This window comes from Pyxicephalus adspersus, chromosome 2 (genome assembly GCF_032062135.1).
Source record: "Pyxicephalus adspersus chromosome 2, UCB_Pads_2.0, whole genome shotgun sequence".
NCBI classification, from domain to species: Eukaryota; Metazoa; Chordata; class Amphibia; order Anura; family Pyxicephalidae; genus Pyxicephalus; species Pyxicephalus adspersus.
In genome coordinates, this window is record NC_092859.1 from 9,166,873 (window position 1) to 9,179,767 (window position 12,895).

Genomic DNA, 12,895 nt, shown 5'->3' on the forward strand with positions numbered 1-12,895 from the left:
ACTCTCTTGCTTCACATCTCTCCTGAATGTGTTAAACGTTCTTGTAGGCTGTCATGTACTATGGCTCCACAGACCTTTGTTGGAAGTATTGACTGTAGACACACTTAGGGGAACTTAACATGACAATTTTTAAAGCTCAATTTTAAGACCTAATAAAACAGAAACACTCACCTGCTGTAAAAGTGAAAAAGCCACTGCCCCTTTTAAATTGCCCATCTTGGGATTCTGAGCTGGTCCTTTTCCAGGACAACAGCCAATTTGTTCTTCAAAGATAAATGTAGTAAAAATGCTCTCTAGGAGTAAAATGTACTCATCCATCTCAACCAATAGACCTGGTTTATTAAAGCTTTCCAAGACTGGAGAAGGTAGACTACATGGAGGACATGGGAGGACATGAGAGGGTGATCAAGCAAACCTGGAAGGGATCTGGTCTAAGATTGAAAACATTTGCCAAATAGTGTTGGTGTTCGAATTCGGGTTGTCCTTATATTCGATCCGAAAATGGCTGTTCGAATTCGGGTAGATCCGACCCAAAAAAAAACAAGATTCGATGGTAAAAATTTGTATAAAAAAAATATCATATTACTGTGTGTGTTACAGAGTAAGAGATACTTGCTGATTGGCATCTTCTCAATGATTGCAGCAGTGTCTGCAATCATTGAGAAGAGTGTGCGATCCCCGGGGCACTACAGGGTAATTAACCTGTATTACCCCGGTATTCGTAGTGGAACTGCAGAGCTCATTTGCAGTTCAGTTCCTTTGGTCACATGACCGTGGGAACTTTGCAGCCACAGCTGCAACTGCAGGCGATCCCGGGCACTAGAGGTTGAATGGGGACAAGTTTCCCCATTCATCACCTCTAGTACCCTGTGTTCTTGGATGGAGAAATTCTATCCAAGAACACATAAAACTAGTAAAGGGCTGCAAGAGCAATCTGATTGCTCTTGCAACCCTTAATTGTCCCTAAAAATAACCCAAATTCTCCCACCATTAACTTCAATGGTATTCGAATTCGGCATTTGATCACCCAAACAATATCTCACTATTCGATCGAATAGCTGTCAAATCGAATAGTGAGATATTCGACCAACACTATTGCCAAATAAAAGCAAATTATTTATGAGAAATCAATTCGAAGTTTGCTGGATCACCCAGGTTCTCCAATGATAGTCTATCTTCTCCATAAGCCTAATGTTAGAGGAGAACATGGAGACCACAGGTGAGGGAATAACTTTTGATTTGATGTCAGCCGTTTTCAAAAAATAGTAAAAAATTTTTAACATTCAAAGCATCAAAATGACAAAGAATCTTTTTCAGTATGAATTTTTTAAACACATCTGAATAAGTGAAATGCAAAAAAAATCTAAAACATAAACTGCAATATTGGCTCAATTGGCAATAGGGATACTGAAATTTTAATTTTTAAATATTTCTCTTTTTATTATTGTTGAAAAATAGGGATCACTATCTTGCAGTCGATTCTTTCGACTATCTCTGAAACAGTTTCAGTTGTAGACATGAGAACAGATGCCAAACTTCAAATTTTTTTGATTTGTAATTATAGTAAAGATGGGTGACTAACTTTTTCTTTGTTGCTTTTCCTTTCATAAAGGAAACGAGCGAACTTTATAGGCACTAATGACTATGCAATTAATTGGTTGAAGTACATCCGTCTTGTATCTGAATGACTTTCCCTCTTTGTGGTCACATCTGAAACGCCCTACCGCAGAGCTTTTCCTCCCCCCCGCTGTCAGTGAAACATGAGAGTCACTTCTGTTTCCCCATTCTCACACAGGACCCTGCTACTACTGCTCCAATAGCAATGGACAGGTATGTGCAGTCTCCAATGTCAGTGTTCACAGTAGAAGAGCCTGGACAATATATCTCCTCCTGTCCACCCCAAGTAAGAAGAAAACAAAGGAGTTGCAACCTGTCGTTACAGCTGATTTTGCTTCTGTTTGCCATTTTGGCGCTGTGCGGGGCAGCATCACAGGTTTACTACCTTTGGAGGGTTCAGAGCAATCTAGATGCTGCACAAGAAATGGTGAGTGGTCCTACTTGTGATCTGGGCAGTGTGGACGGTTGATGGGCATTCTTGGGAAGCCCAGAATTTTAGGTTCATTATGAATTGTAAGCCTTTCAATTGCAAAACTAAGATAATGCAATACTTCAGATCAGCCATTCTTCACCAGGGTTTCAAAGAAGCTTATGGTTCCTCCAGGGGTTGGCAGGGGTTCCTAGAGCTGTGGATGATGGATCTTCATTTTTCAAGTGGCTTCTTGATCTTGAGACATCACCACTTGGCAGAACCAGCAACTTGGCACCAGAAATCATCCTAGTTGTTTTTAATGGTGGCAGAATTCATAGTGTAAGGGGAACATTTTTCCAACTGACCACTAATTGGTTTTAGTAGAGGTTCCTTGAGACCAGAAAGGTTAATAAAGGGTGCATTTGATTAAAAGAATTGATGCTATGTTGCTTTTGGTCAATGTGGTTGTATTTGCAATCAAAATCTTGTTGATAGTGGTGTTTGGGCAGTATAAATGTTTTTTATTTATCTTTCAATTTGGGGAATTGTAGAAAATCCTTTGAAGAGAAAGTATGAAGTATGAGAAGTATGTTTTCTTTGTGTTCCACCGTGTCTATTATAATGTGTGATTTCTACGATTCATTATTTACTTTGGATTCCGCTAATTAACATCTGTGAAAAAAAAATTAGGCGATACCAAGCCAGATTACCTTTACTGCCCAATCCAGGGTGCTTTGATCATTAAGGGCTGGGGAAAAGATAGGCAATTGCCCAGGATCTCCAACTTGTATAGGACTACAGGGAGCTAGAATTCTTTACACTTTGGGTCAGTGCTTCATACTTGCCCATAATTCCCATTTTGTCCAAAACCATCCCTAGTTATTGCCCCTTGACTTTGCCCCACTCTTGGGGTCCACAGATTGTTTATCAAATTTTCATCTGTCTTCTTTGATGGTCCTATAATAAACTTCCATTCTGTACTGTATTCACTTTGTGAAGATCGATCATGGCAACCCTTTTAGAATAAATGTGCCACAAACTCTTCTCATCACCCTCATTCTCTTCTCCTTTTTCAGATTATAATTTGTAAATTTGGAGGTCTACAGGTAGAAAGGTATTGTCTGTGTCCAAATAATTCATAAGTACACATTTAATTAATAGGTGCATGGCACCTATGTTATTGGGCTTTGGTAGAAGAAGCCATTGCATGACATGTGCTGAACATCCATTCAGATGCAGGAAGCTAAAGGACCTGTTGTTAAAGGCTACATTCTGTGGTCATTCACCCTTTTATTGGATTGAATTACAGTTACATTACACATGGCCCTGGTCTCACTGTAAATTGTAAGTATTTTTCAAATTAAGACATTTAGGATGTTCTAATCCAGTGTTTTTCAACCAGGTTTGCTCCAGAGGTTGCTGGGGGTTCCTTGAGCAATGATCCTTCAGGTCAGTTGAACTGACACCAATAGTCTTTGTGGCTATCTGTGGGGTGGCATCCTTCCCATTAGCCATAAATGTAAGAGGAATTTAATCCCATTGACCCTTACACTAATGTACTGTGGGTTTTAGATATTGCTATTATAGTCAAGGGTTCCCTAAGACCCTAAGTTATTTCAAGTTTCCCCGATGGTAGAAAGAAAGAAAAGAAAAAGTGATCTATTGGCTGCCTCCAATACTACTGGATTCTTCTTCCAAGATCTAAATCCCAGACACGTCTCAAGCAAATACATACAAATATTTCAGGATTATTTCTAAAGGCCCCCCTATTCTCTGGGGTACTTGGAGGCATGGGGCTAGATACAGAGAATGGGTGCATCCATTATAGTTTAATCACTATATTTAATCACTATATATATAAGTCTTACACACAGCCCACATTTGGGCACAGCTATGACAATTTTTCACCTCCGGCTTATAAATTGCACAAATTGGCATATGAAATAGAATGGAAGAATTAGGTGATCATTGTCTTACTCATGGGATATCTTAAATCTTGACGAGACGTTTAGTTTAAATCAGCCTAACAACCTCCAAGGGATGTGTTGGATCTCTGCAGAGGGACAGCTGCTTGCATGAAGTGAGCAAGGGTCCCTATTTGAGGCAAATTGAAATCAGGAATCCCTAAACCAAATTTTGAGTAATCCATGGGCTACTTTTGGGGGGGTCATATGTATTTGCCTAGTGGCCTATCAATGTTTCTCTGCAGGATATTCTCTGTGCATCTTCTTTTTCCTGCCTTCTCTACCTAATGACAACAGTAGAGAAATAGTGCAAGAGAAGGTGTGAGGACTGCTGCCTACAGTCCAGTCTTTGCTTGCTGGGACCCCCTACAATTATGGGGCTGATTTGTATGTCTCTTCTCCCCTGTAGGCAGTCTCTAATGTAAGCCAGACTGGAATTTCAACATTTCTGCTTTTGTTGATCTCCTTAACATGGACAGGGGATAGAGAAATCAAAAGTTTACTAAAGAAAGATAAGATTATTTCATTGGTTTTCAGTTAAGCTCACAAGAAGTGATAACAAAGCTGCTTTTTGGTACGATCAGCAGATTTTTTTTTGTTCTTAGAAAACTAATTCAGCCACCAAATTGAAGAACTGATAGGCTGTGATATACAGTATTATATGCTTTTAATCTTGGGTTTAGTTATACATTAGGCACTGGGATACATATCAGCATAAATTTCAAGAATTTCAAAAATTGCTCTATCCATGACTTAAAACCTAGGGAGAATAGACAACATGATCAAAAGCATTCTGTACGTTTCATGTCTTTTACAGACGCAGAAAATCTGTTGTATTTAGTATAGCCATTAGGCATGTTTCAGATGATAAAAAAAACACTTGATCAAAGTATGTAGGTTATCTGTAGCATGCCCAGTCCATTGATTCTCTTCCCCCTCACACTTGCTGGCAATTCCTGTCTGTCACAATGACATCTGTGAGTTGCAGCAGCTGTAGAAGCACCTGCTGCCAAAAAAAAATGTTTATAAACAATGCTCAGAACATGGAAAGACACAATGTAGCATTGTTACTTTGTATTTATCCAGCTTTATTCCATGAATTCTGTGCATTTCTACAATAAGATGTTAGCCACAGCGACCTTAAAAGTTGCTTTTTTAATGTAAACTTGTTTCTATGTAATTTGCCCTTAATACCTTTATTTGCTGTTATTAGTCCTCATTAACTTTTTTTCCTTTTCCCTTCTAGCTATTATTTTCCTGATGTTTTTTATTTTTCTATTTTTCTAACCATTAGTATTTTTTTGTTCTGTTCTGATTTGTTCAGTATTTTTTGTGTTACATTAAACCCCACAAAAAGTTTTTATAATAATTTTGCAATGCTTTTGACTGCTTTACATATAATTTATATCATGAGCTCTATTTCTAAATATCTAGTACTACGTGTCTTCGTTTTTTCTTATTCTCTCATTGCACTATATAACAAATCACACAAAATAAAATCGGCAAAATGAATTGGGAATTTCTACCCAATGGGAAAATCCACTAGAAGTAATGGAATATATATGCACACGTGATCAACTTCTCATCAACCGCACAAAACTGAGATATTTGCTTTGAATGAGGGGGTTTCCAGGGCTTGTTTATCATCCCTTATCAAAGCAACACAGGGACTTTCCACTTGTACTTTTGAGAAGAAACCCTTTTTAGAAGTCTGATAAATCTACCTGCATTTGGCCGGATTTATTAAAGCTCTCCAAGACTGCAGAAGATAGACTATCATGAACGAACCTGTGTGATCCACCGAACATGGAATGGATTACTTAAAAATGATTTGCATTTAGTTGGTGAATGTTTTCAATCTTGGACCAGATCCCTTCCAGGTTGGCTGGATCACCCAGATTCTCACATGATAGTCTATCTTCTCCAGTCTTGGAGAGCTTTAATAAATCAGACCCAATGTGTAAACTTCCCTATAACAGTTCATTACATTGTGGCAAACTGTAGCATTGAAACATTGAGCTTTTGGAACAATCATGTCAGTGGTTACTTGTGGGCTCACAATACATCTAAGAATTGAGATGAGAAGACACGTGGGCCCTGCACTCAGCTCATACGGTAGAATGCTAATGTTAAAAAACGTGTGTTAATGTTTCTCTGGGAAAGTATCGAGTCAATGTAAAGGTTTGGTGGTCTGTCTTCAGTTTTTAAGTAACCATGTCAACATTTTGATTATGTATAGGTCTTGTCCTCGACTCCCAGTTAAGAGCTATCGTGACCATTGCTGTCTGACATTTCCAGATGTGTTGGATGATGTGTCCCTGATCACTGAGGGATCAATGAATTAATAAAAAGGCCCTGAGAGCTAGGTAGACCCTATCCATAGCCTCTAAGACCAGCCTTCCTCAACCATTAGAGGATCAGTAACCAGGGACACGCCACCCAACACATTGGAAGCGTCAGACAGCAATGGTCATGGTAGTTCTTCATGGGGACAGTTACAGAGATTGGGAAAAAAACATTGTTAGTGTTACCCTCTGTTTGGTTTGCTGATACTTCACCTAAACAGAGAGTGGGGGATAATGTTGAGGCATGGCGAGGAAAAGGGGATTGTAGGAAAAAGTTGTCTATATGCTGCCCTATAGTAGCCAATCCTACCAAAACCTAAAAGTAAAAATTATTAGTTATACACCAAACATTCATCTCTAAGTGTTAAAAATTGTCTTTTAGGCAATAAATATATACATATATAACTCACATCTTTATTTAGGTTATCACATGTACATGAAACATGTATCATAATGACAATACATCTCAGTGACTTCCTGTTTGTTTTTTGCAAGAATACTAAGAACTGACCTCAAGTTTCTTTGTATTGTTTAAATATATTTCAGTAATGTCTGAGAACTGTGACATTTGATTCATAACCAGAATGGGTGCTACAAAGGTTGAAGGCAGTGGATGGGCAACCTGGTTTATTTGAAGAGGACCTGTGGTGTGCCCTAAACATGCAAGCAGAAAGCAAAAAACTAGTCACCAGTACTGTATGCAGATACCCTTTTCTGACTTGCCCTGGTTTGTGCTGTGTCTTTATGTGAATATAGCTTTGTAGATTAGCAGGGCTTTGCTTCCCTTAGGAAGGACTGCCTCCCTAGTAACTTGATATGTAATGACTGGTGGGGTAATTACCAAGAGCTAAGACACAAGAATTGCATTGAAATACAAATTATTGAAATACGATTCCCTGCGGCTCTACACAATTGCACTCTGCTGAAAGCAACCCCCTTGACGCTGCTACTGCTAACCCTCTACCCGGCAGCATAAATATAGATGATACAACATCCGTACTAGAGATTTATTCTTTAAATCCAATATCCATGAACAGAGACCTGTACTCCTAGCAAGCTTCTTCATGAAAATGTTGGCTGGGACCCAATCATTAGTCAGCACTCCTACAGCCACTTATTACACCAATCCACTCCTCTAAAGAAGCTTATTAGTGAAACGCGTTGGGAATCAAGATTGCAGCTTGTGCAGTTTTACTATGAACTCAGTTATACTATCAGCCTGCATGATCATGTGGATATTTACCAAATGATAAATATACTCTGTATTTTCTTCCTATGCAATAAATTGGCTAATGACTGGTAAGTCACCTCTCTATATGAGCACCAACACCTCAAATTTTCAGAAATAATTCAAAACATAAAGTAATTTTTTTTCAGAATTATGCTTATGTCTCTTTTAAAAGTTTTTTTTATTGCAATCCATATTGTATTCTGGTAACTATACGTGGTTAATAAAAATGGGATTAAGTATAAAAATCATTATTTTATTGGACATGGACTATTTATATTTTTTCTTCTTATTTACAATCAGACTGGGCCGTTAAGGAAAGGTGACAGTTACAAAGGTTGGGACAACAAATAAATATTTAAAAAAATATATATATAGTATGTATCACAATGTGCAGGGGGTCAGAAGTATCTATTGCGGGGTACAGAGGTCATGAACATGTAAGGATTTAAAATTGAAATTGCTGTTCAATTCTATTGATGAGTTTGAAAAATGATTATTTCTCTAAAAAGTTTACTTTTGGTTTCTTTTAGGTCAACACAAATTTTGAGGCACAGCAAATGAAATTTAGATCAGGTAAGACCATATAAAAAATATTCACATTTCTGGTTGAGCCTGTGGCCTAGGTCAGTGGTCGCCAATCTTTTGGACCTAACGGACCACTAAATCACAGACCACTAAATCCATGTATTCGGGACTGTGCATCCGCGAGGAGCCTTGTGTCATTCAAAAGGGAATAAACTTCCCTCAGAGTGACGTCATGATGCCACAACCCGCCTATTCGCCCATCGCAGAATCAGACCTGCTTGCTAAATATGCTGGAGGGACAGTAGTGAAAGGCTGGGGATGCAACAAAAGTTGTGTCCACAGCCATGCGCTACTGTCCCCCCAAGATGTTTAGCAAGCAGGTCTGAGCCTGAGATGGGAGAGTGGGCAGGTTGTGCCCATACCGGGGACAGATCCGTGGACCACTAAAATTTTCTCGCAGACCACCAGTGGTCCGCAACTGCTTGCCTAGATTACCACTACAGACAACACCCCTTCCTGTGGATTTCTGAAGATGTTAGAATTCATAATTTAAATGTCTGAATCTCAGTGTTGTGTTTGTTTTTTTTCAAAAGGATTTTATGAGGACGCGACAAAAGGCTTCAAAAGACTTTCTAAAGTCTTTTTTATACCTGTTCTTGATGTTGCTTGGACACCCTTTGATTGATTGTCGTTGCCACCATTTTCTTAGTATTCCTTATAGAATTTTTAACTGCAAAGACTGGTTTTTGTCCCCATCATCTCAACTGATAGGGCTGCCACAAGGTTTCCAAACCATTCTACACAAACATGATTTGCTCACAATTAATCGGAATTTTCAGAAGTTCAGAAATTAATTATGATTGAATTCCACTGATTTACCATTTATAATATGTACCCCAATACCAGTTGTCTTGGACCAAAACTTATAACCCTAAGACATTGGCTGTCACTTCTGTACCCTTAACAAGGCAAATCGCTAAAATTGTGAATGTGCAAGCTCCCATCAGCTCAAAAAGAACGTCCCAACCAGATTAAAAAGTTCTCTGAAGTCCATCTCCCTGAAACCATGCAAAAAAGTCTTAGTTCAGCTCATTTGGTGCCATTATAAAACATTTGTTTGTGTTTTGTTTTTCAGGATTCCGAGTTGGCCCTTCTTTACCATCTGCTCATCTCACAGGTATGTTTGGTTACAGATAAGTTAAAGCAGGACTAAAGCAAAAAGAAAAATCATACTCACCTCTACTTCTGGAGAGCCCCTGATTCCTCCGGCGATGTCCTCATTTAGTTCCGTCACCACCATGTAACCCTTCTTCTTACTGCACCTGATCTCGCATTGTGCAGGTGCGAAATCAGGTGACATGTTGTTAATGGTATATAAAGAGTGCCGACCTCATTGCGCATGCTTGAGATCAGAATTTTTTCCATTACTGGAAAAAGCCCCTCCTCCACAAGCAGCCAGAGGCTCTGCGATCCTAGTCTGTTAGACAGAAATGGAGAGACTTCTTAGGTCCGCTTTAATTGATTCAGTCTGATAAATTAAAAATCTAGCTCATCACTGTAATAATATTTATTTTTGGTTATGTCCCATTACATTTGAAAACAACAATCACATCGGTAAAATGAAGACACTTAACCATGCAATAAAGTTTTGTGAATTGAATCTTACAATTTACCCTTTACCTTTGGGCCACCAGAACTCAGTTTGAAAGAAATGTCCAATGAGGTCTGCTGAAAAAACAGTACTTCCTGGAGTATGGATTCCTTTGGACCCTCCAGTGGTCATTGGTTCCTTCCACCAACCTCCATGTCAATACTGTGTCCTGTAGTGTCATGGAGGTCATTAGGAAGTACAAGTGGGTGTTGCAGGGGACAAAAAAGGTAGACATTGTTGAAATGTTTGGTTTCCAGCGGTCTTCACTGAAGGATCAAGTGGCACACTAGCAGTGAGGACAGCCGGAAAGGTGTTTGGCCTCATCCTTGTCTCTTTAAATCCCATCTCTTGCCATTTTTTTTTACATTTATGGATTGTACTGGGAAGAATTAATTTTTCCAATAATTTTTAAAGTTAGTTAAATTTTCCAATTGTTTAATAATGTGCAGTATTTTTTTTGACACAAGATGATCTTAATCTTCCAAGCTAAATGATGCTCAGTACCAATTAACCTAAAAGAGGTTCAGTGTACCTTGGACTGGTACTATGGGAGGACATCACTGCTGCACTTTGAACTTATAGTGTTCTGATGCAGAAACTGGCGATCCAAAAAGAAAGAGGAGAAAGAGGCCCCTGTGTAATAAATAGCTGTTAATGCTTCTAGAAAAGAGAAGTATATTGGAGTATTAGAATAAAAGCTAAAAATACACACAGAGAAGGTCTTGAGTGGGGTGGTGGTTCTCTGGGGAGGTAGGTGTTGTATAGCTGGAGTAGGGCTTCAGACAACATCAGCTTGTTAAATACCAAAGTGAAATAACAAGGCATTTACAGAATCTGTTTAAACCACCTGCAGGTCTAATAGTTAAGGACACATCACTGAATAAACCACTTCAATGGGAATCTTCGAGAGGCCTAGCATTCCTTCATGAAATGGAGTACCATAATGGGTCACTTCGATGCACAAGATCCGGACTATATTTTGTGTACTCCAAGCTGCAATTGGGGATAAGTTGTCCAACTAAAATTGACCCTTCATCATTTTTTACCCATTCAGTAAACAAGAGAACAATGGACTCTGTCACTCCATTGATGGAAGACAAAGGAGGGTTTTGTAATGTTCAAGGTTCTCCAGCATGGAAAAAAAGTAGTTTTCTGGGCTCCAGCTTTCTCCTAGAACAAGGGGATGAAATTTACATCAATATGTCTCACAGACATCTCATACGGGCTCAAGGAGACACCTCAACCTTCTTTGGACTTTTCATGTTGTAGAGAACTCTAACCAAATCATGAGCATGGACATCATTTTTCTCCTCCCACAAATATATTATTTTTTATTTTAAGTCTGAAAAATCCAACAGGTGCCTTCAGGAACAACAGAAATTCTCCAACCTGATAGAGGTTTTATTATTTTGACTTGATTTTTTTTTTTTTTTGCTTGTTTTTTGAGGTTAGTGGTTAACACGGGGTAATATTTACCTTAATTGATGGTCCTGCTGTCCTGGCTGTAGTACTCTCTACATACTCTCTACATCTCTACATACAAAGCCAACCTCTCTTGTGTTGTCATACACAATGCATGATTAGTGGTGAGAATATTAGTAAATTGGTCAGATTTGGAAATTCTGAGTTGGAATTGGAGTTTTTAAATCAGTCCTACTATCCCCAATATAGCTTTTATTGTTGGTATAGTAATGTCAGATTGGAACTCATATGGACAAATTTCAAGTTCTAACCTGAGGTCGGAATATCTTCAATCTGAGTCGAAATCCACTGTGATCCAACCACTATGATGCAGTACTATTGGTTGGAACCCATTTTTATGACATAACTACCGGTCAATCATTGATGATGCAACAATGTCTGCATTTTCAAACTCTGAATAGCCAAGGATTGAACCAGACTGCCGGCCTATTAAAATAGACTAAAGTAAATAATGTTAATCCATGTTAATCAGGCAAAAATGTTCTTCATCAATGGGGATGCAATTTTAATAATTTCATCACTACCAAAGGTTGGGCTTTAATTCAACATAATCCATTAGGTTGCCTGTTGTTAAAAGAAAGAAATATAGGGGTCGTATATTAATATTTCTCTGTTATTTATTTATGTCCAGTCCTGCTATGTTTCATCCATATGAATGTACCACTTTCCATGTTCTTCCATGAAAAAATACACAAAACATTAGCTGAACAAAGTTGTAAACTAAAAAATAAGTACCAAAAATCTATTAAGCAATTTCTTAAAAAAGATTCTGTTCTCTTCTCCTTTTAGGACAAAGTGATAGGGTCTCTTTAAAGCCCCCCAAATAGGTTATATTCCCTTGTAGAGCACCGAAAAATACCCAGTCTTTCATTTTTTCATGAGGCAATGGTGTCATCCCCTTTTCATCTATCAGTGTTCAAGTCTAGTGATAGGCCGTTGTATCATGGAAGGAGATCGCATGGTGTAAGTGGCAAAAGAAAAGAGAAAGTTCTGGAGAGCTGAGTTTACTCTTTACATAGACCCTATCATTATGTCTAAAAATCGGCAAGGTACCAGGGATTCTTTAAGCCTGGTCTGATCCACGTCATACTCAAATACCTTTATGAATGTAAGAAAATAAACTCTGTCTTCATCTTCACCATGTTACATACACTTTTACTGATTTACCTCTTTTTATGTTATGTGCATGTATGTTCCATTCACTCATTCACGTTTCATCAATAAAAAAAGATCTTGTTCACAGAGCTCAGAAGCTTTATGTGACCAAATAGTAACCATGATGTCCCTGTATGTCTTTTAATTTCCTATATCCTGTTAAAACTGAAGTTCCTGTATGACACCAGAGTTTCTCAGTGACCACATGATCCCTGTACATCCCTTGAGTTATTTGGGTTGATATACTAAAGGAAGATAGACTGTTCATATAGCAAAGTCAATAATCCCCTTGTAAGAGATATTTCTCTTTGCTTAGAAAATACAGTAATGTTCCAATGATTATAACCATCCAATTATTTAGCAGTAAGAATTTTTAGAATTCCTTGCATGTGATTCTGTATTTTTTGCTTAAGTGAATTTTCCCCAAGTTCAATAAACTAGGTGCTAAGTGATGTATCCCTTGAGAAATAATAATTCAACTTGGTAGGTGAGCAATCTCTTTAGTCAATCATC

At 38.3% G+C, this 12,895-nt stretch overlaps 1 protein-coding gene across 1 annotated transcript; it reads left to right on the forward strand.

The window, feature by feature from the left end:
* Nucleotides 1-1,699: 1,699 nt before the first annotated feature.
* On the forward strand, nt 1,700-12,507 carry TNFSF14 (TNF superfamily member 14). The gene is made up of 4 exons (XM_072399434.1): nt 1,700-2,044; nt 8,100-8,142; nt 9,230-9,271; nt 10,599-12,507. Exons 1-4 carry the CDS (start codon nt 1,823-1,825, stop codon nt 11,012-11,014), a joined length of 723 nt encoding a protein of 240 aa, XP_072255535.1. The 5' UTR covers nt 1,700-1,822; the 3' UTR covers nt 11,015-12,507.
* The last annotated feature ends 388 nt before the right edge of the window (nt 12,508-12,895 follow it).

Coding starts and splice junctions, on each gene's coding strand:
- TNFSF14 (XM_072399434.1), top strand. CDS start 1,823: ATGGACAGGTATGTGCAGTCTCCAATGTCAGTGTTCACAGTAGAAGAG. Junction 2,045..8,099: donor TAGATGCTGCACAAGAAATG/GTGAGTGGTCCT, acceptor GGTTTCTTTTAG/GTCAACACAAATTTTGAGGC. Junction 8,143..9,229: donor GCAAATGAAATTTAGATCAG/GTAAGACCATAT, acceptor TTTGTTTTTCAG/GATTCCGAGTTGGCCCTTCT.